This window comes from Neopelma chrysocephalum, unplaced genomic scaffold (assembly GCF_003984885.1).
Source record: "Neopelma chrysocephalum unplaced genomic scaffold, ASM398488v2 Primary Assembly neopelma1_184996, whole genome shotgun sequence".
NCBI lineage: Eukaryota > Metazoa > Chordata > Aves > Passeriformes > Pipridae > Neopelma > Neopelma chrysocephalum.
Genome location: NW_020938605.1, coordinates 22,007 through 46,743, shown reverse-complemented (window position 1 = coordinate 46,743; position 24,737 = coordinate 22,007). Strand labels below are relative to the sequence as shown.

The 24,737-nt window shown below is 54.2% G+C and overlaps 3 protein-coding genes and 1 long non-coding RNA gene across 10 annotated transcripts; 3 read left to right on the top strand and 1 right to left on the bottom strand.

Moving 5' to 3' along the window:
- The first annotated feature begins 6 nt into the window (after positions 1-6).
- On the top strand, positions 7-3,519 carry LOC113962768 (VIP36-like protein). The gene is made up of 4 exons (XM_027673537.1): positions 7-518; positions 1,412-1,526; positions 1,769-1,888; positions 2,221-3,519. The coding sequence occupies exons 1-4, from the start codon at positions 204-206 to the stop codon at positions 2,361-2,363; spliced, it is 693 nt and encodes a 230-aa protein (XP_027529338.1). The 5' UTR covers positions 7-203; the 3' UTR covers positions 2,364-3,519.
- A 1,030-nt stretch (positions 3,520-4,549) lies between these two features.
- LOC113962764 (condensin complex subunit 2-like) lies at positions 4,550-14,938 on the top strand. Its single transcript, XM_027673528.1, has 17 exons — positions 4,550-4,743; positions 5,094-5,178; positions 6,031-6,123; positions 7,048-7,186; positions 7,728-7,846; positions 8,242-8,431; positions 8,961-9,052; positions 9,484-9,695; positions 10,047-10,195; positions 10,680-10,786; positions 11,038-11,160; positions 11,435-11,542; positions 12,555-12,692; positions 13,098-13,214; positions 13,395-13,477; positions 13,714-13,789; positions 14,398-14,938. The coding sequence occupies exons 1-17, from the start codon at positions 4,565-4,567 to the stop codon at positions 14,455-14,457; spliced, it is 2,070 nt and encodes a 689-aa protein (XP_027529329.1). The 5' UTR covers positions 4,550-4,564; the 3' UTR covers positions 14,458-14,938.
- LOC113962767 lies at positions 5,618-18,187 on the bottom strand. Its single transcript, XR_003532592.1, has 3 exons — positions 18,065-18,187; positions 17,228-17,299; positions 5,618-5,652 (listed from the first exon to the last, which is right to left on the bottom strand). It is a non-coding gene; the product is annotated as an uncharacterized LOC113962767 (long non-coding RNA).
- Positions 16,812-22,137, top strand: LOC113962765 (AT-rich interactive domain-containing protein 5A-like). 7 transcript variants are annotated; one of them, XM_027673533.1, is made up of 7 exons: positions 16,812-16,908; positions 18,776-18,870; positions 19,608-19,782; positions 19,863-19,915; positions 20,152-20,249; positions 20,350-20,485; positions 20,694-22,137. In XM_027673533.1, the coding sequence occupies exons 2-7, from the start codon at positions 18,811-18,813 to the stop codon at positions 21,894-21,896; spliced, it is 1,725 nt and encodes a 574-aa protein (XP_027529334.1). In that variant the 5' UTR covers positions 16,812-16,908; positions 18,776-18,810; the 3' UTR covers positions 21,897-22,137. The 7 variants fall into 7 exon arrangements, with proteins under 7 accessions (XP_027529334.1, XP_027529331.1, XP_027529336.1 ...); XM_027673530.1 differs by having other exon boundaries at positions 16,820-16,908; positions 18,713-18,870; XM_027673535.1 differs by lacking the exon at positions 16,812-16,908 and adding an exon at positions 18,278-18,349.
- Positions 22,138-24,737: the final 2,600 nt, after the last annotated feature.

The following is a 24,737-nucleotide window of genomic DNA, read 5'->3' as shown; positions in this document are numbered from 1 at the left end:
TGGAGCAGGGTTGTGATGGTGTTGTGTGGAGAAGGTTATTTGGGATGAAGGAATTTGGTGGGGGTGGAGTTCGGGGTCAGGGATGGAGCAGGACCATGCTGGTGATTGTTGAGGCAGATTCTTGGGGAGTGAAGGAATTTGGGGTCAGGGGTGGAGTGGAGTCATGTTGAGGCAGATGGTTGGGGTGGAGTTCGGGGTCAGGGATGGAGCAGCGTAGTCCTGATGTCTTGTGGAGCAGATCCTTGGGGTTGAACAAGTTCAGGTCCAGGGGGCTGCTGCGATTCTTGCCTTTGGAGATGCTCTGGGGTCCAGACTCCCTTGTCAGACCCCAAACTCACCCCCTGTCCCCCTGGCAGCGGGTGTTCCCCTACATCTCAGCCATGGTGAACAATGGCTCCCTGACCTACGACCACGACCGGGATGGACGCCCCACGGAGCTGGGGGGCTGCACGGCCATGGTGAGGAACTTGCCCCACGACACCTTCCTGGTCATCCGCTACGTCAAGAGGAGGCTCACGGTGAGTGCTGCCCATGATGCCTAAAAACAGCACTTAAATAAACCCCTCAAAACTCAATTTGTGAGTGTTAGAAGGTAGCATTTCCTTTAATACGCCGTCATGATAAAAATTTAATTTATATTAATATAATTTATATTAATTTATTAATTAGACTGCTACATTAATATTCAGTATATTGCATATGGTATATAATAAAATATGATATGCCAAATATAATATATGTAATATTTATATATTATTACATTGATATATTAATATATTAATTCTACGAGAATCTAATTTCTTCCAAAGCATGCACGCAGTTACCAAAACCTCTTGTTTCTATTTAGATATTTCTTTTGTTTATTATTTAGTTAATTTAGTTAATTAGTTAATTTATTATTTAGTTACTTATTTAGTTTATTTAGTTAGTTGTTTTAGTTAATTTATTATTTAGTTACCTGATTAATAATTTAAAGCATTACCTAATACTGTTAGACCCACTTCCAAAACCATCCCTCTCATAGTACCATCTTTGCTCCACCCCTGACACACCTCCCAAGTTTGAGTCGGAGGTATCAAAGACCCTTGATCTTCCACTTCCTTATCTCCTTTGGCACAGTATCAGCCTTCTGGAAGGATTTCAAGGCTTCTAAATAGCTTTGACTGCTTATATTAAGTGTTATGTGTCTTTCTCAGCACATTTTTACAGACAGAGAACTCTCCTCCTCATTAAAAACCCTCGTCTGTTGAAATTCTTAACAAAGAACGTAAAAACAGTGTTTGTAGAATTCTTGTTCGAAGGCACCAACAAGCTACACCAAAACTTATAGAATATAGATTTGAAGGCATCACCCACCCCGGGGGGTAGCCAGGGGGTCCCCATGGTGCTCAGGGAGGTGTTTGTCCCACAGGTATTGATCGACATTGATGGGAAGCACGAGTGGAGGGACTGCATCGACGTGCCGGGCGTGCACTTGCCCCGAGGGTACTACTTTGGGACGTCCTCGGTCACCGGGGACCTGTCAGGTACTGCCAGGGCAGTCCAGGTGGGATTCCCTAAAGGCTGTGGCAGATCTGGGGAGCTGCAGGGCCTTATGGAAGCATTTGAGAGCCTTTCCCTTCTTTGGGGAGCTTTCCCTGCTCTGCAGAGCTTTCTCTGCTTTGAGGAACTTTCCCTTCTGTGAGTTTTCCATGGCATTCCAGCCCCTGGCCAGAGCTTTGGGAATGGGTGATCCCTCAGGACACCTCAGTTTTCCCTCTCCTTCCAGACAACCATGACATCATCTCGCTGAAGCTGTACCAGCTCACAGTGGAGCGAACGCCGGAGGAGGAAAAGCGGGACAGGGAGGTGTTCCTGCCTGTTGTGGACAACCTGAAACTGCCTGGAAGTGAGTGGGAATCTCTGGCTTCACGATGGGGAAGGTGGGACGAGGAGGGATTTGGGGACACTTGGAGCTGGGGAGGAAAAAGGAACTTTGATTTTCGGGGTCTCCACTGATAGGGTCCATCCACCAGTCTGGGATGGGAGGGAGGTGGGTCATGTCCCATCCTGAAATTCCACCATGAGTTCCTAGTTTGCCCCAGGGTCTCAGGGCCCAAAAGCTTTGGGGAGCTGAACCCCTAGGGGTGTGGGATGGTGAAAACCTCTGTAGCGGGGAAATCTCTGCTAGTTTTGGGGCTCTCTGAGGTCTCATGGGGTTTTCCCTCCCTCCTCTCCCAGTGGAAGCACCTCTGGAGCCCATGAGTGGCCTGGCCCTGTTCCTCATCGTGTTCTTCTCGCTGGTGGCCCTCGTCTTTGCCATCGTCATCGGCATCATTGTCTACAACAAGTGGCAGGACCAGAGCCGGAAACATTTCTACTGACCTGGGAACCCCCCGGGATTCCTAGGCTTTGCCGGCCACATCCCAACTCCCACCCATCCCAGACTGGCCTGATGGACAGACCCTCGTGGTGGAGACCACGAAACCCCAGCGGGAGCAGCCACTGTTTGCCTGAGGGCTCCAGAGCTGCTGCACGGATCCCAGTGGGAGTGGATGTGCCATGGAGGGGGAGCTGAGTCCTGAGGGGGACTTTGCTGGGAATGGCTCCGGAAGGGGGAGTTCAAGGAGCCCCAGCACAGGGGCTGTGACACCCCAGGAGCCATGGGAGCATGTCAGTCCTCACTGGATGCCTGCTGGAGCCCCTCATCCCAAGTGATGTCAGTGCCAGGAGAGACTTTCCAAGCTCTTCATCCCACTCTGGCTGCTTCCCAGAGCAGCCTGCTTTGCCTTGTTGGAACCCCCGACCTGCCCCTTTGGGTGCTGAGTTTTGGTGTTTGGAGCCAGATGCTGGTGGTTCTCCAGCAGTTTTCCCAGCGGGATCAATTGGGAAGCTGCGTGGCTGCAACCCCCTCCCCACATCTCCTGCCGCATTCCCGCTGCCTCCTGCATGTCGTGTCCTGGCTCCGGGACTCACTGCATCCTGGAACCCTCCAGGAGGGGATTCCCAAGCTTCTGGAATTGATTCCTAAGCCTCTGGAGGTGATTCCTGAGCCAGAGCTCCTGCTGCCTGCAGGGAGTCAGGGTTGTTCCTACCTCAGTGACTGTTTTGGGCAGGGATTTCTCTGGAGGGTCCCTCACCCCTGGACACCCAATGGTCCCCAGAGAGACCCAGGAGAGGGAAATGCTGAATCAGTGGGGACTCTGGCTCTGGGAATACGAAGATGGCAGCTCCCTCCTCACCAGGATCCAGGGGATCCAAGCCCAACCCTGTGGTTTTCCAGGACATTCCCACCCAGGACAGATCCCCATGGGGGTCTCAGTGGTACCTGGGGCAGGGGAGGACACCCGTGGCTGGTGGTTTTTCAGGTCACTGGGGGCAGTGGGAACTGTTTTCCAAGTGCCCAATGGGGGGTTGTGGTGTGGAAGGAGAGTTTTCCTGGTGTTTTGCCTCATTTTTGCCTGATCAGGATGGAATTTTTTGGCCTCTCCCTGGAGCTGTAACTGGTGTCTTGGAATAAACATTGGGGTGTGTGTGTGATGTCACTGTGGTCCTTGTCACTGCTGAGGCCCCTGGATGTGGCAATTCCTTCCCAAATTATTCCCGAGTGCCAGAGTGAATTGGGAGCTGTGTGCTGGTGCTGTGGGGCTCCCCAGAGTCATGGAATCATGGAATAGTTTGGGTTGGAAGGGATCTTGAAAGCCCATCCAGTCCCACCCCCTGCCATGGGCAGAGACACCTTCCATCATCCCAGGTTGCTCCAAGCCCCATCCAGCCTGGCCTTGGATGCTGCCAGCGGTCCAGGGGCAGCCACAGCTTCTCTGGGCAACCTGTGCCAGCGTCCCAACCTCCCGTGAACACACGAGATGGCTTCATGAGATAGACATCTGGAGGAATTTCTTTCTGGAAAGGGTGGTCAGGCATTGGAAGGGACTGCCCAGGGGAGTGGTGGAGTCCCCATCCCTGGAGGTGTCCAGGGAACGATTGGAGGTGGCACTCAGTGCTCTGGTCTGGGTGACAAGGTGAGGATCTGTCACAGGTTGGACTCGATGATCCCAGAGCTCTTTTCCAACCTCAGGGATTCTGGGATTCTGTGGTAAGTGGAGCAGCTCTGGCTGCCACTCTTCCTCCTCTTCCTCCTCTTCCCAGGCGGCCTTTGCCGGTGCGGGCGGTGCCGGGACACCACCGGCGTTGGGTGACACCCCTCATACCCCAACCCAGGACCGGAAAATCAGGGTGATCCTACCCGGAGGTCCCACCCAGGGGGTCCCTCGGAGCGCATTCCCCACCCCCCACTCTCCCCCCATCCCCGGCCGTTATCGCACGCGCAGCGCGCGCCGCCGTTCAAACAGCGGGGCGGACCACGCGCTGATTGGCCGGCGGGGCGGGGCGGACTGCGCGCTGATTGGCCCCCGGGGGTGCGCGCGCGGGGAGGGTAGGCGCGGCCATGGCGGTGGGCGGGGCACAGGGTCGCGTTTGATCGCGGCGCGGCCCCGGGGCGGTCGCGGTTCGATGCCGCTGGGACTGGGGTTCGGTCCTCGGTTCGATCCCGGTCCGGACCCGCTCCGATCCCGCTCCGAGAGCGATGATCGCCCGCACCCCGCGCTGCGCCGCCGCAGCCTCTCCGGCCCCGCGGGCCCTGGGCAGCGCCGGCACCCCCGTGCTGGCCGAGTGCCCCGGCAACGACGATGAGCGCGAGCGGCGGCAGCGCCGGCGCTCCAGGGCCGCCGACTCCTCGTTGGACCTCGGCTCCCCCGCGCCCAGGTACGGTCGGTGCTGCCTGACAGGAGGGTGGAGCCGCGGGGGGGGTCAGATTCTTCTCCCAGGACAAGAGGGCACAGTCTCAAGCTGCGCCAGGGCAGGTTTAGGTTGGACATTAGGAAGAAATTCTTTACAGAGGGAGTGATCAGACACTGGAATGGGCTGCCCAGGGATGTGGTGGAGTCGCCGTCCCTGGAGGTGTTTAAGAAGACACTGGATGTGGCACTCGGTGCCGTGGTCTGGGTGACAAGGTGCTGTTGGGTCACAGGTTGGACTTGATGATCTCAGAGATCTTTTCCAACCTCAGTGATGCTGTGATTCTGAGCCCCGTGACCCCTCCGTGTGTCCCACAGGCAGGAGGGCTGGCAGCTCCCTCAGTGGAGCAACGTGCAGATCTCGGAGCACTACAGCACCTGCATCCGCCTCTCCACGGAAAACGTGAGTCCCGGGCATCGGAACCGGTCCCTAAATACTCACACTGGAGGTTAAACCCCCCTGGCTGCGAGGTTGGAGGGGGATTTAAAAGCCTTGAGCCTTGCATGGTTATTCATGTGTTGCCTTAAGAGACCGCAGAAAAAAAGGACTTCAGCCAATTTAGTGGATAAGACAAGATAAAGAGAGTAGGTCCTTTAATTTCAGGCCTGAGGCCCAGGGAATACACATGACATGCCTGCCATGTCCACAGGGTTCCAAAATTTAAGGCATTATCCCAACCAATCCCAGATCTATCCACTCCCCAGATCCTCCTCCCAGCACACCCCTCTGGAAATTGAGGCAGGGGGCTCTGGGACCCCCTATTCCTCGTCTTCATTTTCCTCAAAGCACATCCAGTCCTTGGAGCTCCTCCAAAGTTCTGGGCTTGAAGGTTGTTGTGTCTGTGGGGTATCTTGTTCAAGCCAGGGTGCAAATGTTCTTAAACAGAATGAAGGCCTACCTTGAGGGAAGTCTAAACACGCTGACAGAATTCAGAGGGATTGATATGGAATGGGGAAACAGGGTTGAGTAAATGTGTAAACTGCTGTGCTAAAGGGTGAGCTAACTACAGCTACATTAAAATCTACATTCACTACACAGCTACTTCTAAAATCTACAAAAGTTAAGAAAACCAAAAAGCTCCTATTCCTCTTCCCTGGGCCAACCATGGGCCTGTTGGTGCCCTCCCATCACTAACACACCTTACAGCCCATGTCCCCTTGGCCCTGCCCTAAATCCCCCCCTGAGCTGGGGGTCCAGGCAGGGTGAGGGGTGTCCTTGGCCTAGGGATTGGTCCCAAGCTATGCTTTGTTCCAGAAAATCACCTCAAGAAACGCCTTTGGTTTACATCTCATCGACTACATGACCGAGATCCTGAAGCAGAAGAACTCTGAGCTCACCAGCTTCAAGGTGAGAGGAGTTTATTTCCATCTGGTGCTTTATTTCCATCTGGATTTAACCCAGCTAATATCAACCCTCAAATAATGCTCAGGTAGCTGAACCTGTTACTGCCACCAAAAATACCTGGGAGAGGCAGCACATTCACTTGTTGCAGGAGTTTAAGGCTGTGAATAATCCTTTTGTACCACAGAAATTAATGTCTGAACTCTCTCAGTTACGGTCCTTCTAAAGGAAATCTTGCTTAAAAGTAAGGTTTGTTAATATCGAGTGTTAAAACCAGGAAAAAAATAAGGCTGGAAAAGAAAGGAAGTTAGTGCTGGTCTGATTTTGATCTAGGAATGGATCAGAATAAGAACTTGCCAAGGAAAAGACAAACTTTAATAGTTGACTGATGCTGAGAGGGAAAACTGGGTTCTTGGATGAAGGAATGAATGGCTGAACTTTTGATGTGGCCTCAAGGAACCCCTAAACGAGCTGGTTGTGTTTGATGGGATGAAGAAAGGCTGGGAAAGGCTGCACAGGATTTTACTGAGGGATTTTCCACCTTCCAGGGGGGAGTCTGTGATCAAAAAAGGAACTTGGTATCTCCTGTTTCTTCACCTCTGGAGTTCATAATCTGGGAAAATAGAACGATACCAATGGGGTGACCCTAAAAAAGGCATGAAGGGGAAGTGGAGGAGAGAGTTTTGCTTCTCCCCATTGCTTAATCTTGGCAACTTTTTAAGCATTTTTCTGTGTGATCCCAAAAGATGAAGCAAACTGTGGGGAAAACACACCCTGGCTCCTGCTGGGGGGCCATTAGCTTTTAGAATAAATCCTTTTCCAGCTGTTCACAGTTTTTCTTGTGATGCAGAGCATTCAGGAGCTCAGTCTTGTATCTTATAGATGAGACTTTTCCCTTTCCAACTGAGAATTCCCTGTCCCTGCTGTCAGGTCGCAGCTGGAACGTTGGATGCCAGTGCCAAGATCTACTCTGTGCGTGTGGACACGGTCTATGCAGACACCTACAAAGTCCTTGGGGGCTTGGGCAAGGACTCAGCACCTGCCAAGGGCCTGGACAGCCCAGGGGAAGGTGGGCAATTCCCTCATTTTCCTGTTAAGCTGCTGCTTTTCCACCTGGGAACAAAAGGAACCTCAGCGCTCAGGGAATTTCGAGGCGCTTTAGAATTAATTTTTCAAGGTCTGGGATGTCTCAAATTGATTTCCCCGGGGGTTTGTTTAGGGAGGGTTGGGATGAGAATCTACATCTGTTGCTCAGTCCTGAATTCAGTGATTTAGTCCAGGGATTTATATTTAGACACAAACTGCAGTTGGTCTGATCTGAACCAGTAACAATGAAGGGCCTCCTGCTTTGCTGTCCTTTGCTTTGAAATAAATGTGCCAAATAGAGTCAATTTGTGGCCAAATAGAGGCAATTTGTGACCAAATAGAGTTGATAAAAAGCAAAACAGCATCCAGGCAGTGAAACATTGGTGGTTCATGCTAATAAATCCCTGACTGAGCAACTTCATTGTGTATTTGTTGTACAAGTTGAACTCAAAGTTCAATTCTATCCCTCCTTGGGGTATTTTAGCAAGTGTTTTAAGTGTCATTTGTTCTTCTTTCCCTTTCAGAAGACAGTTCAGCTCCTGAGGCTGTCAAGAAAGTTCAGCCAAAGAAAAAACAGTCCTTCAAAACCATCGAGCAGAATTTGAACAACATCAATGTGTCAGAGGCCAATCGCAGGTGGAAGGTGGGTTTTGGGGGAGGCTGCTGGAGCAGCTGAGTGTGGGAGGAAGGGGGTTGTCACCTCATCTTCCTCATCTCTGTTTTTGTTCTTGTTCATTCCTCTCTTGGGCTCTGACAGTCACGTACATGTCTGGATTGTGCTGCTACAGCAGAGTTGTGTCCAGTCAGGTCTGAAAGGGAGCTGGGAGGGCTCTTTCCTTACTGAAAAAGATCATGAATTATGGGACGGTTTGGGTGGGAAGGGATCTTAAAGATCAACCAATTCCACCCCCTGCCATGGGTAGGGACACCTTCCACTATCCCAGGTTGCTCCAAACCCTGTCCTACCTGACCTTGGACACTTCCAGGGATGGGGAGGAGATGTTTGGGGTCATTCTCCACTTCCCTCCACACCTGCAGGTGGATCCCATGTTCCAGAAAGCAGCAGCATCCTTCGATGAATGCAGCACTGCTGGGATTTTCCTCACTCGTCTGCGCTCCCAGAACTTCCACAGCGAGCTCCAGTTTGAGTCCAGGATTGTTCCTCTCCCTTCCTCGGAGACTCTCTCGCTGCCAAACTCAGATCCCGTGAAAATGATGGGTTTAAAGTGTGAGTGTTGGGCCCATCCAGACCTTTCCATGCTTTTCATCTCCCAAGCGAGTTCATTTTAGTCTCAGCTGCCTTGAGCTGTGCTTTGGTCACTGCTTGGCTGTCCTGGGGCACCAGTGCTCTGATCCTGGCCCAGTTGGGAGCAGCTGCTGGAAAACCATGACCTTTGTAGGTTTCAGAACTTGACCTGTCACCCAACCTCTGGCACATCTGGCACAGCAGATGTTGGTCTGAGCTTTGCAGGACATGGGATTAGTGCTCCAGGTTAAGGACTGACCTTCTCAGAGTGTGTTGAGCCTGGATTTTGGACCAGCCCCTGCTGCTCTGACAAGATTCCCAGAGTTATGCCCACCCTGGAGTTAGGGTGGGAACTGAATTATCCCTTATAAATGAGCTCTGCATAGAAGAAGAGCTGCCCACATATGTGACTTTAAGATTAATTAATTAAGAAATCATGCCTGGCACTAGTTTTAGCTGCTGGTTTTGGATCCTGAGTCTAATCCCTCCCCATTGCCCTCCCTGTCTCCAGCCCTGCTGGTTCAGTGTGTTGAGAAACGTCCCATCTGCTCTTCCCTGGCTGGTTTCCAGTTCACAAAGTGGGATGAGGAGTCCCACGAGGAGGTAGGTTGGATGGCTTTGTGCTGGGTGGGATAACTGGGCCAGGTGAGATACCTGAGTTCTCACCTCCGAGATACACAGGGGGAGGTTGTGCTGCAGGGCTGCTGATATTCTGCTTTTTCATGGAATCATAGAATCCCAGACTGGTTTGGGTTGGAAGGGACCTTAAAGCCCATCCAGTCCCAACTCCTGCCATGGGCAGGGACACCTTTCACTAGATCAGGTTGCTCCATCCCTGTCCAACCTGGCCTTGGACACTCCTAGGGATGGGGCAGCCACAACTTCTCTGGGAATTCCATCCCTGCTCCTCACCACCCTCCCAGGGAAGAATCCCTTCCCAATATCCTGTCTAAATCCACCCTCCTTCAGCTCAAGGCCATTAAACTGAAGCTTCCTCAGCTTCAAATACCTTCCTGAGTTCCTTCTTCTCTCAGTCAGTGTTGGCCCTGCTGGATAAATTTAAGAAGAGCGAGCACGTGTTTGACCCCAACGCGGAGGTGGAGAGTGATGGGGAGGGCTGTGCTCCCCCCTTGCCAGAGGATGACTTCCACTCGGATTCCCCTGGGAGCAGAGCAGCAAAAAAGCTTGGGGATATCACAGATAACATCAACTCCTTTGGAACAATCAGCCAGAACCAGAGCAAGAGGTGAGTGCTCACTGAAAATCCATAGCTTTGCTTTGATGGCAACTCGCAACTTTTGGCAGCTCTCTGGGGAGTCTTTTGTTCCCTGCTTCCTCCTCCAGTTCTGGGTAAATCCAGGGATGTGTTATGGGAATATCTCTGCCTTCCAAGGGGATCTTTGGCAAATCCACCTCTTTTTTGCAGCAGCCTCACAGATTTAAGACATTGCAACACCCCCCGCTCTGGTTAAAGTCCAGGAGTCCTTCCCTGCTGGCACAGTGAACGGGAACATCTGTCCAGAGCTGCCCTGGGTATTCAATGCCCTCAGGAGTGCCAAAGGAATGGTTTCACTGAGTGCACATATGCTCTTTCCAGGACTGACGGGGCTCTTTTTGGAGAGGGAGATGCTGAGACCATGTGCCTTCACCTCTCCTTGAATCCAGGGGAATATTCCTACTTCAGTCCCCGCACTCTGTCCATGTGGGCTGGCCCCCAGCACTGGCGCTTCAAACCCCGCCACACATGTAGGTATTTGGGGAGAGCAGCTGCTGCCAGGTCCTGCTCACCCCAGAGATCAGGGAATCATGGAATGAGCTGGGTGGGAAGGGAGCTCAAAGCCCATCCAATTCCATGGGTAGGGACACCTTCCACCAGACCAGGTTGCTCCAAGCCCCGTCCAACCTGGCTTTGGACACTTCCAGGGATGGGGCAGCCACAGCTTCTCTAGGAATTCCATCCCAGCCCCTCACAGGGAGGAACTCCTTCCCAATATCCCATCTAAACCCACCCTCCTTCACCTTAAGGCCATTAAGACTAAATTAGACTTTCTGCTTCCTTAAAAAGATGCTGATCCCTGTAAAACATGAAGTTGACAACAACACATTGCTTTCCCAAAACAAAGGGTGGGATCCATCCTTGTAGGTGGATCTGTGTGGAGCAGATGCTCAGGTTGAGAGTGAGCTGCTTGTCCTGGCTCTGTCACCAAGCACTGACACTTCCTTTCTGCAGCCAATGCCAACTCCGAAAAGGAGACCAGGAGAAGAAATGTGAAGAAAGTGTTTGAGCTGGACTTTGATGAGAATGTTGACTTTGAGGCCTATTTCCGTAAGACTAAGGTACCTGCTGAGTTCCTGCCTCTTCCTGTTCTCCATTTTGCTGGATTCTTCCTGGTTTACACCCTCTCAGGTCCACCTAGGTGTCCAGGGTGCTGAATGGAAGCTACTGGATGCACCAGCTGAACCCATTGTGGAATTCCTCCTTGGAGGCATCCCAGACCTTGCCCCCTTTTAGACAAAGACCTGTGTTCAAAGCACTTATTTGTGCATGAAAAGCTCCTGCCTGATGGCATCTTCCACCCCTTTCCCAGGCATCTGTAACTCTGGCCAAATCCATCCTGGAAAGACAGAATGTGAGGAGCACCACGCTCCCCACAGACTTCACCTATAACCCTCAGAACATGCTCCAGCTGTTCCTCAAACCACTTGTTAAGGTAAGAGCCTTCTCCGAAGTCCTCTCAGCGATAATTCCAGGCTCAAAATCTCCAAAATTCTTGAAATCCTGTGAGTCTTTTGGAATGCTCCTCAGGGTTGCAGATGGGCCAGTGTGTGACACAGAGCTGACCCACTGTGGATGCTGAGGCTGTTGTAGGGGGTTGCTGGAGGTGTGTGAGGAGGAGGAAGAGCTAGAAGGGGATGAAGGAACATGACACAGGCATTGCTTGGGGAAATATTTAGTATTTTTCCTTCCCTGGTCTGTCCCTGTAGCTCAACAGGACGTCGGAGCCAGTCACCCCCTTGGAGAACGAAGCTGAGATTGGGGACTATGACTACAACAACCCCAATGACACCTCCAACTTCTGCCCTGCCCTGCAGGTAAAGAGCAAGAAGGTCTTTTTTCTGTTTGATACATGATGGGAATGATTTAGGGATAATCCATGTCCAGAATTAATTACTAGTGAAAAGCAAGTGGAGCTGCAGAGTCTCTTTGCCCATCCCATCCCCTCACTGACATCACCTGAACTCTGCCTTTGGTGTTTGCACCTGCTGCAGAAACCCCATTCCAGGATTTTCCAGGCCCTGAAGTGGGAATAAATTCCATGTCTCACCTCTGCACTGAGCTCTGCACAGGGAGTTTTCCTCCCAGCCCTTCCAAGCTCCAGTTGAAGTTGATTTCTCTTAAAGCTTCAGTTTTCTGCCAGGTGGTGGTTGTCACAAGTCCTGGCTGGTCCCACTCTGGCAGCAGAGCCCTCCTCTCCTTGTTTTTCCATGTATTATGGGTTTGGGTGGGAAGCCCATCCAGTTCCACCCCCTGCCATGGGCAGGGACACCTTCCTCTTCACCAGTTGCTCCAACCTGGCCTTGGACACTGCCAGGGATGGGGCAGCCACAGCTCCTCTGGGAATTCCATCCCAGCCCCTTCCACACCCTCCCAGGGAAGAATCCCTTCCAAATATCCCATCTCAACCCACTCCCTGTCAGTTTAAATCCATTGAACCGACAGTTTAAACCCAAGTATTTCAGCTGCCTCTGGGATGGGGCTGATGAGGGTCTGAGACCCCCAGTGCTGCTGGTGGGATGGAGCTGGAGCTGCCAGAGATGGCATGGAATGGTTTGGGTTGGAAGGGACCTTAAAGCTCATCCAGTGCCACCCCCTGCCAGGGGCAGGGACACCTTCCACTATCCCAGGTTGCTCCAAGCCCCATCCGACCTGGCCTTGGACACTCCCAGAACACAGGACAGGTTTTGGATATTCTTCTCTCTAGATTCAGCCTTAGAGAGACTGAATAAGACCCTGTTCTGTGGGGAATGTGGGCAGGAATTGCCACCGTGGAGAGGCTCCTCAGGGATGTCTCTGGGTGGTGTCACTGCTATGTCTCCTGTCCAGGTCGCAGACAGTGACGATGACAATATCCCCCCTGAGTTCCTGGGTCAGACAGAGGAGTTCAATCCCCAGGGGCTGCAACTCAACAGGGTGGACGTCACCACGTACGGGGAGCTGAACCTCATCGCTGAGCCCCAGAAGGTGAGCTCTGGGAGGGCACTGGGGGCTGCTCCCAACACTCAGAAATTATTGAATTTCTAAAAATTAAAAGCTGTTTAAATTAAAAATTAAAAGTTAAAATTAGAAGTTTCTTCAAATTAAAAGATAGAACTAGAATCTAGTTGATTCTCTAATTCTGTCAGTTTCTTAAAATTAAATATTTCTTAAAATTAAACATTTCTTGAAAGTTGTCTCAGGATTAGAGATTCCGAGACAGCTTTCCCTGGTGCAGGATCTCCTGGGTTTGCTGCTGGATATTTTATTCCCAGCTGATCCTTCATGTAAGAGGAGGGAATTAAACACCAAAGGCCATTCCCAAGGGAACCGTGCCTTGGTTATCCCTGTGATCCCAATGATCTCCACTTACCCTGCCTGTCCTTCCCTCAGATCAATAAAATTGAAATTCAATATGCAAAGACTGCCAAGAAAATGGACATGAGGAGGCTGAAGGAAAACATGTGGCAGCTGTTGACTGATGGGCAGAAGAAAGGGACAGTGGGAGAGGTGAGTGCAGGAGGAGCTGGATTCCTCAGGAAGAGAGTGTCCTGAGGGAATTGTGCAGGTTTATCAGCAATCCCTTTCTTGTTCCCATGGGTTGGTGGTAAAGACAGACCAAGTGTGACTTGCAGGGGATTGTCTCTGGATTTTGGTGAGCAAAATTTGTCTCTGATTTTTGCTGAGTAGGTGGAAGATGCTGAGGAAGAGGACACGTCAGTGGTGGCAGGAGAGAAGAAGCTGAGCAACATCACAGAGGACCTGCTGCACAGGTAGAGACTCTAAACCAGTTTGGACTGAAGATAGGACAGACTTTAGTGAAGTCTGGGCAAGAACAGCCCCCTCTGTGTCTGTCTCAGCCCTTCCCTTGCTCCAGGTTTTCCTGGGGGAGCTGTGGGTTCATCCAGCTCAGCAGCGGAAGGGGAAAGTGGAAAAAAGCAGATCCCTGGGGAGGAGCTGATCTCTGTGCTCTGTCCATCCTAATCCTGGTCTCCCTTCCCTTCCATAGGCTTCCTGCTGCCATGGCAACCAACCTGTCCGTGCCTTTGGCCTTCATGTGCCTCCTGCACTTGGCAAACGAGAAGGTGAGTGCACACCTGGGCCAGGGCCACTTCCTGAATCAGGATTTCTGGACTTTTCCCATGCCCACAGTGGACACTGATGGGCTGGGAACACCAGCATTCCCAGCCAGTTGCTCTCAGTCCTTCCCTGTCCTTGGGTCTGGCAGCGCTTGGCTCCTCAGAGTTGTTCCAAGTGTTGTGAGTGTTCCGGGTTCCCAGTCATGGAATAGAATCCCAGAATTATTGAGGTTGGAAAAGACCTCCAAGATCATAGAGTCCAGTCTTTGACTGATCTCCACCATCCCAACCAGCCCAGAGCACTGAGTGCCACCACCAAGTGAGGTGTTCCTTTGACACCTCCAGGGATGGGGACTCCACCACCTCCCTGGGCAGCCCCTTCCAATGCCTGACAACCTGTTCCATGGAAAAATTTCAACCTGAACCTCCCCTGGCACAGCTTGAGGCCTTGTCCTCCTGTCCCTTGTTCCCTGGAGAAGAGTCCAACAGCCCTGGCCTTGCTGAGGAGGGGCTGGAGTTGTTCTGAACCTTCATCCTGTGGGGGTTTTATGCCTTCAGACTCCAAGGGGAACAGTCTGGCTTTGTCAAACTCAGCTTTCCCTTTGTATTCCCAGAATCTGAAGCTGGAGGGCACAGAGGACATGTCTGATGTCCTGGTGACACAAGACAACTGAGCCACATGTGGAGCAGTCCCTGGAATAACCCCAGGCCGGAGCTCAGTGTCCCAGCTCTGGACTCTCATCAGTGGCAGATGTTTCTCCTCCCAGCTGAGAAATCCCACTGGTCTCTGCACCTCAGGAAGACTTTTAAGTCAGGGATGTCCCACTTGACCACAGGACCTGCACAGATGGTCCTGGCTCAGCCTTCCTGGCTCCTGCCATCTCTGATCCTTCAGCTTTTCCTGGAATGGGTAGTGGAGTTCCTCTATTTCACTGTGAACCACCAGTGCCTGCAGCAACAAGCTCTTCTGTGTGTGTCCCAAAAGGTTCCTCTGTCTGTCTCAAAAGGTTCCTCTGTGTGTCCTTCCCTGTCTGTTATTCTCAGTTTTTGGACTATTACTCCTATCTCCAGTTCCTCCCACAGTCCTGTTCACCCCATGAAAGGATTTACCTTTTATACTGTGTTTAAAGATAATAAATTGCTCCACACTGTGCAGATGGGCCTTTGAAGGAGTCTCCAAACCAGAAGGGGTTAAAATAACACAGGAGGGTTGGGGGCAGAAGGGTTGGGGCAGCTCCCTAAAAAAGGGGGTCCAGGAGTCATTGGGATCATGTGGTTGGATCACCAGCCTCGACCCCTCCTCCAGTACCCAAACAATGGGAGCAGGACCAGCCTGGAGATGGTGACCAGGGTCAACCAAGAGCTGAGATCACCAGAGATGTTCCTGGTGCTGAGGCAGGTCCAGGATCAAGCTGGGAAGTCAGTCTGGAGGTCGTGTTTGGGTCCAGGTTCCACATGCCAGACTGGAGCTGGAGCTGCAGCTCCCTGCCAGCACCAAGGGCATCAACCCACAGGGGAAGGATTCATTCCAGCCCCAAAGCCCTGGAGATAAGGAACCCTCTCCCTGCAGCCAAAGTGATGCTGGTCTTGCCAGAGCTGCCAAATCTAGCACAGACCCAGCAGCTGGGCTTGCAGGTTTGGGCTATTTTCCCCTTCTCCTTTTCTCAGTTACCTTTTCCTCCTTCTACTTTTCCTATTCCTCCTTCTCCTTTTCCACATCCTTTTCCATTTCCTTTCCCTCCATCTCCTTCTCTGTTGTCTTTCCCTTTTCCTTCTTATCCTCCTCTTTTTCCTCCTCCTTTTCTTTTTCCATTTCCTTTTCCTCCATCTCCTCCCTCTCCTTTTCCATTTTCTCTCCCTTCATCTCCTTCTCCTCTTCCTCCATCTCCTTTTCCTTTTCTTCCTTCTCCTTTTTCCTCTTCCTCTTTCTCCTTTTCCTCCTCTTTAGGGATGGCAGCTGGCTCAGGGTTCCCCCCTGGCTGAGCCCCTACACCTTTCATTGCACCGATGGCTCCTCTCACTCCTGACACCTTCCAACCCCAACAATTCCCCTTTTCCTCCAACACCTCTTCCAGGATTAAAACCTAAAATCCCCCTGGGGAAGAAGATTTCGCTGGAGCTGCTGTTGGAGCGGAGCTCTGAGGGGGCTAGATCCCACTGAGAGGTGCTCAGCTCCACTTGGGACCCTGAAATACGATGTATTCCTGAAGTCCAGTGTAATCCTGAAATCCAATGTATTGCCAAAATCCAATCCATCCCAGAGCTGATGGAAAGTCCCTGCAGGCTGGACCCTGATCATGGGGAAACTGAAGCAGGGACACCCCTCAAATCCCCCTCCCTACATCTCTGGACACACCCCCTCCCATTCTGTCCAAATAAAAACCAGAGCTGGGAATAAAAACCCGAATAGGGTTTCTTTTGTTGTTTATTTTACGCATTTTTGTTAAATTCTGATATTTTTATGTAGAGGGCGGTAGCCTTCCTGGAATGAGAGGGTTTAATGTCATCTCGGATCCTTCACCCCCTTCCTGGCCCCGGAGGAGGGGACAGGAGCCAAATACTCCCCCTCCCCCAATTTCCCCCCGCTTCTGCTTTCTCTGCTTTTTGGCCCAAAATGAGTCACCGGGGGATTTTTTTTCTCTCATTTTTCGGGAGTCTTTCACAAGCCGAAAGGGGGGAGGGATTCTCGGGGGGCTGCAATGGGGCTGAGCACCCCTGGGTGCCCTCCAGCAGCCCCAGCTGGGGTTCCCAACGAGGGGACAAGGGACGACATCCCTGGAGGTGTCACCCACCGCCCGCGCGGCGCTGGGACCCCCCCAGGAAGGGGACCAAAGTGGCCACGTCCACGTCCAGTGACCGCGACGCAGCCGTGTCCCCAAACCCCGGGTGGCTCCGGGGGGGAGCCTGGGGCTGGAAAGTCCTGCCTAGTCATTCAGGGGGTGGCGCGGGGTGAGAGCCCCAAAAAGCGCGTCCGTTCCGGTAAGGAAAGAGTCAATGGCCCGCGCGGAGCCGCCTCAGCCCCGCGCACGCCACTTCCCCGAGCGGGGCTGACTCATCCCCGCGCTCCGTCCCGCTCCCGATACCGGCTCCCACCGCTCCATGAGCCACTCGACCTGAGCCCCTCCGTGAGTACCGGGGGTCCCGTAGGGGGTTGGGGGTTCCGGCATCCGCCACGAGCCACGTGTCACCCCGCTCCGCTGCCCGCTTCGCCCCATCCCGGCGGGGACCCACGAACTCGGCCGGGAATCCCAAAATCCCAAACCCCATAGAAGTGGGGTGCGCCCCAACTACGCGGGGAGACCCCAACCTGTGCTAACCCCCACCTGGGGCCGCCCCCACCTGCCCCAAAGCCCCTTTTCCAGCCTCTCCCACCGCGCCGGGTGTCAGAGGTTCTTCTCCCGGTGCCCGCGGGATGGGAAGGGATGACTTCACCCCATTACTCACTAGCCGTCACGATTTGGCTCCGCTCCCGCGCTATTCCCGGCTCAGCCCCGTGCTCCAACAGGGAATTCGGGCCTGGACAGCACGAGTTCGGGTAAATGGGGGGATTTCGGGAAGGAGAGGGAGCCCCAAAAGCGCTCCGGGGGGTTGCAGGGGTTCGGAGTGCGGCTGGATTTGGGATGAGTTTGGCCGCCGCGAAAGAGCCGCCGAAGCGCCGTTAACTGTCATTTTAATCAAATTAATGAGTAATTAGAGTCATCTCCACCCCATAACCCCCCCGGCTCAAGTAGGTCAGAGATGGTTCCCGCCAGCAGATGTTCATCCCCGAATCGGCCGTTTTTCGTCCCCAAACCCCCGACGTCCCCGCCGGCGGGGGGAAATCGCGTCAGCGGTGCCGGGAACCGGCCGGGAACCGCCGGAATCACGGGGGGCACGAGAAGGGGGACATGTGTGAACATGTGTGGGCTTCACCTGTACTTGCACACGCGCGCGCGCACACACACACACAGAGGTGCCCACCAGCACCCACACATCACCTCCACGCAGAGGTGTGTCTCACTTCTAGCTCACCTGCACATTTATGTGCTCATCTGCACACACCTGTACTCACCTGTGCTCACATGCATGTTGGTACTTGTGTGCTCGTGTAAACACACCTGGGCACGTGTTCACTCATCTGCACATGGGGACACACATTGTGTACCCACCTGCACACACCCCCACCTGCACTCACCTGTGCTCGCCCGTGCTCACATGCACACACGTTGCTTCTATGCCCTCATAAACACACCTGGCCACGTGTGTTCACCCTGCATATGAGGACAGACATGTACCACTCACCTGTACTCATACACATGTTGGCAGCTCTATGCACGTGTAAACACGCCTGGGCACGTGTGTTCACCCTGCACACGAGGACACACATGTACACACCCACCCATGGCCGCGCAGACGCTGCCGCTTCCGGACTACAAGTTCCATCACTCCCCTCGCCGGGGACGGGGCCGCTCCTCCCGACCGCCCAATAGGCTAAGGGGGCCAGTTGGTCCCACCCAATGGGGACCGAGGGGGCGTGTTGGCCCCGCCCCTCGGGCGCGCCCCAGTCACGTGGTGCAGGCGCGGCGGGTGAGCGATCGGGGGCGGCGGGGGGGCGACGGGGACACGAGGGGGTCCCGTGGGAAGGGGCGGGTCAGAGGGGGGTTGGATCCCCCCCCCAACCGGGCCTCATTTACCTCAGGTTGGCAGCGCCTTTTTTTTGCCGTTTTTCCATGGGTTTTACCCCAAAAAAGTGGGCGGGGGGGACGATTGGGGGGGTACCGAGGCCTGAATTGGGGGGGGGAGTCAGCGAGCAGCTTCAGGCCCCACGAGTGGCCGATTTCGGGTGACGCCGTGACCCGAATCATCCCGATTTCCCCTTAATTTTATGGGAGCAGCAACAATTTGGGGGTCTCACCTCCCCTTCCCCCTCCTTTTTTTCCTCCTTTTCAGGACCCCTTCCTAAAGCAACAGTTTGGGGTCTCTCACTCCCGCACCCCGTTTTTTTCCCCTCAGGACCCTCCTAAGCCCAAAGCCAACGACTCCCCTCCATGGAGAACAACCAACCAGGGCAACAAGACTCCCAAGAAGCCACCACCAGCAATCCTACCGTGAGTTCACCCCGGGATTTTAAGGGGGGTGCTGAACCCTCCCAAATTTGGTGGGGGAGCGAGGGCGAGCAGCACTTTGGCCACTAGTGAAAGAGAGGATGAGGAAAAGAATGGTAAAATTTCCAGCCTTGCGGGGGAAAACCAGACCTAAACCGGCATTTTATAGAGGAAAAATGAGCTGTCCCGTATAAATAATACTTTTTATAATTAGTTTTTTTCCTGAAGAGGAAACAGCATTTAGATTTTGTGGCACTGGATCCCCCTCTCTCCTCAGCGGCTTTTTCTTCCACCCCCCAAAAAAAGCACCTCAAAATAGTTGAGCTGTTAAAACCCAGCATCTGTCACAAGAGTTTAAATGAATTGAGAGAAGAATCACCAACAAAAAAAACCCTAAAAAAGAATCAAAGGCCGGACTTGGGAGCCAAGCAGCTGCTTTGCCCAAAAATAGCAACAAGTTTTATAACTCCGGAAAATGTAGAACAAACAAACGGAGCACATTTTTAGCTGAGAAAGGCGGTGGCAGCGGCGGTGGGAGGGGGGAGGAGGAATTCCTGCCCCTCTCTTTTCCTGGAAGCTGTTCCTCGTGTTCTTGCCTGGATGCAGAGCTTTGACCAACTTGGCCACCGTCCCGGGGTGACAAAAACGAGCCCAGAGCTGCTTGAATCGCCAGGCAGGGGGTGGGGGAGCTGCTGCTCAGCCTCAGTTTCCCCAAATTTCCCCCATCCCGTGTCTCACAGGAGGATCTGGGTCCTGAGGATGGATCTGAGCGGGAGAAGCCAGTGGGGGAAGGGGAGAAGGAGAAGGAGAAGGAGGAGAAGGAGGAGGAGGAGGCTTTTCTGGTCAGTCTCTACAAGTTCATGAAGGACCGACACACCCCCATTGAGAGGATCCCCCACCTCGGCTTCAAGCAGAGTATGGACCCCCCAAATTCCCTGGGGACAGGGAAACCCCCCATGTCTCCCTGACCCTTGGCCTCTCCTCTTTATTGCCAGTTAACCTCTGGAAGATCTACAAAGCTGTGGAGAAGTTGGGAGCCTATGAGCTGGTAAGTGGTGTCTGGAGGTGCTGGTGTCCAGTGGGTGTCGGGGTGTCCCCTGACTGTAGGAGTGTCCCCTGGGTGCCAGGATGTCCCCGGGTGTCAGGATGTCTCCTGGGCATTGGGATGTCCCCTGGGTGCTGGGATGTCCTATGCACACCACAATGTCATGTGCACACTGGGCTGTCCCCTGGGTACGGGGCTGTCCCCTGAGCACCCAGTCTCACCCCTCCCTCCCCGTGCAGGTGACAGGGCGCCGGCTCTGGAAGAACGTGTACGACGAGCTCGGAGGGAGCCCCGGCAGCACCAGTGCTGCCACCTGCACCCGGCGCCACTACGAGAGGTGGGCACACAAGGGGGATTGGGGGGTGTCTATCCCTTCCTGGGCCTCAGCTCTCCCTCTCAGGGCCAGTTCTCACTGTGCCCCTCCCCTCCCTCCACAGGCTGGTCCTTCCCTACGTGCGGCACCTCAAGGGGGAGGAGGACAAGCCGCTGCCCCCCAGCAAACCCCGCAAGCAGTACAAGGGCTCCAAGGATGACAAGAGCAAGAGGGCCAGGAAGGAGAAGGGCAGGGAGCAGGTGTGTGGCTCCTCTGGAAGTTTTGGGAACAGCCTCGGACCCCCGTGTCCATCCCTAACGGAAGAGCAAGGAGGGATGTGGATCACTGGGAAGAGGGAGTGGAGGGTGGTTGGAAAAAGGGAGTGGAAAAGGGGGAATGAAGTTGGGGGATCCAGGAGCCCATCCCAGGATGCAGCACCCACCTCCCAATAACCCCCTCTGCCTGCAGATGCCTCTGGACAAGGTGAAACCGGAGGTGGCAGCTGGCACAGAGGACACCCGGGACATCCCAGAGCGGGGCCGGGTGGCCAAGGGATCCATCCCAGCAATGCCACCCCACTGCTCCAGCTCGGCAATCCCAACCCCCAGCCCCTCAGGGGGGTGTCCCAGCCCCTGCCAGACCCATAGCGAGACCTACAAGTGCCTTTTCTCCAGCTTCTACTCCAAAGGGAACCACCCCATCATGTCCCCGCTAGCCAAGAAGAAGCTGCTGGCCCAGGTGAGCGAGGCTGAGTCCCGGCACTGCCACAAACGCCACTGCCCCGAGGGCCGGTGGGCACCAAGCGCTGCCACCACTGGCCACAATCCGCCCCGGCTGGCCCCCAAGAGCAGCCCGGAGCCCTCGGGAGCTCAGGATACAGTTCCAAGCATCAGGAATGAGGTGGGACCTTCCACCAGTGCATCCCCCAGGGGCACAGACACCCAGGGGTGCCCCCGGGCCGAGAATGGGGGTCCGGCACCTGCTGTGTTCACCGGCTACTTCCACGCCTACCGCAGCGAGGGGCTCCCGCCCAGTGCCCCCCATCCACTCTGGGGGTACTTCTCCAACCTGAAGGATTTTTTGGAGCCGCCTCCTGCCTTCCCGGAGCCGGAGCAGCCCCAGGACCTGCGGAGCAAAGCGTGGGAGAGCCAGGGGGCCGCCGTGCAGGCCTGGGTGCCCCCCAGAGCTGGACCCGCTGCCAGGGCCAGACATGGCCATGAGGAGGAGGAAGAGGATGACGAGGAGCCCTTTGGCCCCAAATTCGGCGCCGTGTCCCCCTTCCCCAGGGAGGCTGAGGGCAGGGACATGGGCTCTAGCCCCCAGGGGGGCCACTGCGGGCTGGCCAAGCCCAAGGCCGTGGTGGCCAGTCCCAGCTTTGCTGCACTGCACTTCCCGCCAAGCTTTGGGAGCCCCCTGGAGCACCTCAAAACCCAGGGCGTGCCTGTGGCCCCCACGCTCTCCGCCAACCCCTTTGTCATCCCGGCCTTTCCCAGCCCCTTGGTGATGGGCTCCACGCAGCCCCCGGAGCTGTGCCGGCCACTGGGCACCGGCCCCGGGCACTACCCCAATTCTTACAGGAATTCCCTGCGCCACCAGTCCTACCCATGGCACAGCCACCATTCCTATGGCTCCCAGCACGTGCCAGCCTTCCACCGCCACACCAAGCTGTAGGAATTCCATCCCAGCCAGCAGCATTCCCTGTGGAGGAGGGGGAGGCCAGGATGCCCCACTGGGAAGTGCTGGGGCCATCACCGCTCCAGGGCTGAGAGGGGACAATCTGGACCGAGTCATTTTTACTCTTTACTCTTGGTCTTGAGCTGTTTGTATCCAACCTTGTTATGGTGGTGACTTAATTACATATCACATAGTTCTATATATATTTTATATACACACCTATAAAAAGGGAGCAAAACGAGTGCTGGAGGTTTGTGTTTTGCCGGGGCTGAGCTGGTTGATAGTCATTCTCATCCCTCCTTGCCTGGATTTTTGGAGACTCCCCAGGCCCCCCCACCCCATGTAATTTGGAGGTTTAATCGTTGCCTCTATCCAGGGCTCCAGAGGGTTTTCAGGGTTTGGGTGTCTGCCTGGAAAACGCTCCAGACCTGGCGAAGCTGGGCCTGGAATAAACCTGCCTAGATGGCCTGAACCTGGTGGTGTTTGGGCTGTCCTGGATTTCTGTGATCAGGGCAGGGTTGGGGGGGATCCTCACCCTGAACATGGAGCCCCAGAGCTGAGACCTCCCTCCAAAAGGAGATGCTTTTCCACAGCAGTTTTGGGGGAATCAGAGCTGTTCCGTGGAGCAGCCGTATGTCCGAGTGGGAACCAGCCACGCTTCTTCCAGCTTTTTCTCCAGGTGCTTTTTGTTTCCAGGAGCTCCAGTTGAGCTGCTGCAAATGATCCAAAGGCTTTGTCAGAGCTACAGCACTCACATCAGCTGCTCCCCATCTGCAGGGACAGCGGGAAGGGCAGAGGGATGGTGACACTTCCTTGGCCCTGGAGATTGTTCTGGCTTGGTGCAGGAGCAAGAAATCAGCTTGGAAAGACCACACTGCTGCATCCATGGAAAGGCCAAGTTTTGGGACAAAAATTGGGAATTGTTCCCAGGCAGCACTGATCACTCCATGATGTTGGAGGCTCTTTGGGAAGAGCACCATGGACTCAAGTACTCCTGGATCCTCCATGGGAAGTTTTACACACCCCAGTTTGGGAGCAAGGATATGGCCACAGGGCTCCAGTTGTCCTACCAAGAGCTTGTCACACCTGGGAGTGTGGCCACCGGAGATACCAGATCCCTAAGAACGTCTCAGCCTTAGAAACTGTGGCTTCAGGCCTGGAAAAAAGTTGAGGTGCTTGAAACCACAGCAGGGACAGCAAACCCTTGTTGTGTTTGTGGGGATGCCAGAGAAGATCAAAGCTCATCCCAGATGTTTTCACCATCAGCTTGGAGAGAAGGTTCCATGTTTGATGGAATCCATCAGCAAACTTGGGCTCGAGCTCATCCCACACCCACAACTTTTCCTGTGGGAAATTTTGCCTGGGCTGAACTCAGATTTTTGGCTAAGTAAAATCTTACCCTTTTTTTCCCCTAAAAGCCCAGGGAAAAGGGAACACCAGGTCCAACAGGGTTTGGGATGGTGGCAAAGCTCAGCATCCTTGAAAATGCCGCTCCTTGTCATCTGGTGTGTGAGAGGCTGCACAAGTCCCTGGGAAGGATGAGGAAGTGAGTGGAAATTTCAGCACATTCCTGCCCTTGGATGGGCTGTCCTGGCTCCATGGGTCTCCATCTGATGGGAACTGTGCTCCCCAAAGGCATCTCAGCCAGCAAATGTTGCTTCATGGGAAGCAAAAGTCAAGGGCTTGGGGTGTAGCAGAGCCACGGCCTAGAATGGGGACATGGGGAGCGTTGAGATTATCCCAGAGATCCACAAAAGTCCCATCACAGCTGGTGGTTCACGCTCAATGTGTCTGATGGAAACGCAGCTGTAAAGGCTGTCAAGGTTCAGGGCAGATCAAAGCTGAGCCTTTTTCAGGAAGTATAAATATTCCCAAAAGCAGGACGAATCAGCTGAGTCTTCTATCCAGAGGTGGGAAACCCTGTGGAGGAGACTGAGGGCAGAGCTCATTGGGGGCAGCTCTGACTCTGCTCCCTGTGACAGGACCCTGGAACGGCTGGAGTTGTGTCAGGGCAGGGTTAGGTTGGATATCAGGAAAAAGTTCTTCCCCCAGAGGGTGGCTGGGCACTGTAGAGGCTCCCCAGGGCAGTGGTCACAGCCCCAAGGCTGCCAGAGCTGAAGGAGTGTTTGGACAATGCTCTCAGGGACAGGGTGGGATTGCTGGGGTGTCTGTGCAGGGCCAGGAGATGGATGGATGATCCTTCCTGCTCATGATTCCCTCATTCTATAAGGGAGGTACAGGAGGAGCTGCCCCCCTGCTCCCAGGACCCACAGTGTAGATCCTTCCCTGGATCCATTCCTATTTTGTCCCTCTGTTTCTCTACAAGTCCAGAAATCCACCCTCACCACAAGTTCCCCCCAGCTGCCTCTGGAGGGGCTGTGGCCACAAACTCAGCACAGAAGAATAAAAAAGGAAATTTTTATTAAACAATAACAAACCCAGAAAAACATCACCCCTGTGCCCAGGGGGCTGCTCCTTTCCCACCCCTCAGCCTTCCTGTGGGTCCCAGGGGTCCCTATGGCTGGTGGGTGATGCTGGAGGAGCTGCCCAGCCTGAGGATGCGCACTAAGTGTCTGTTGGCTTGAGCCTCCCTGGGGTGGATGATGGTGCTGCCGTTGTCCACCATGGGGGAAGCCCTCCCCAGGGTCTCCAGGGGCCCCAGGACGTGGCTCTTGGCTAGGCTGACCCTCTCCTTGAGGTGTCCCAGGGCCCTCTCACCCTTCCCTGGGGTCAGGAGGAGCATCCTGGAGGGGCTATGCAGGGCAGGTCCCACCTTGGGGTGCACCAGGGTGGCAAAGGGGAGGGCACCGGTGGAGGAGGAGGAGGAGCAGGAGAAGG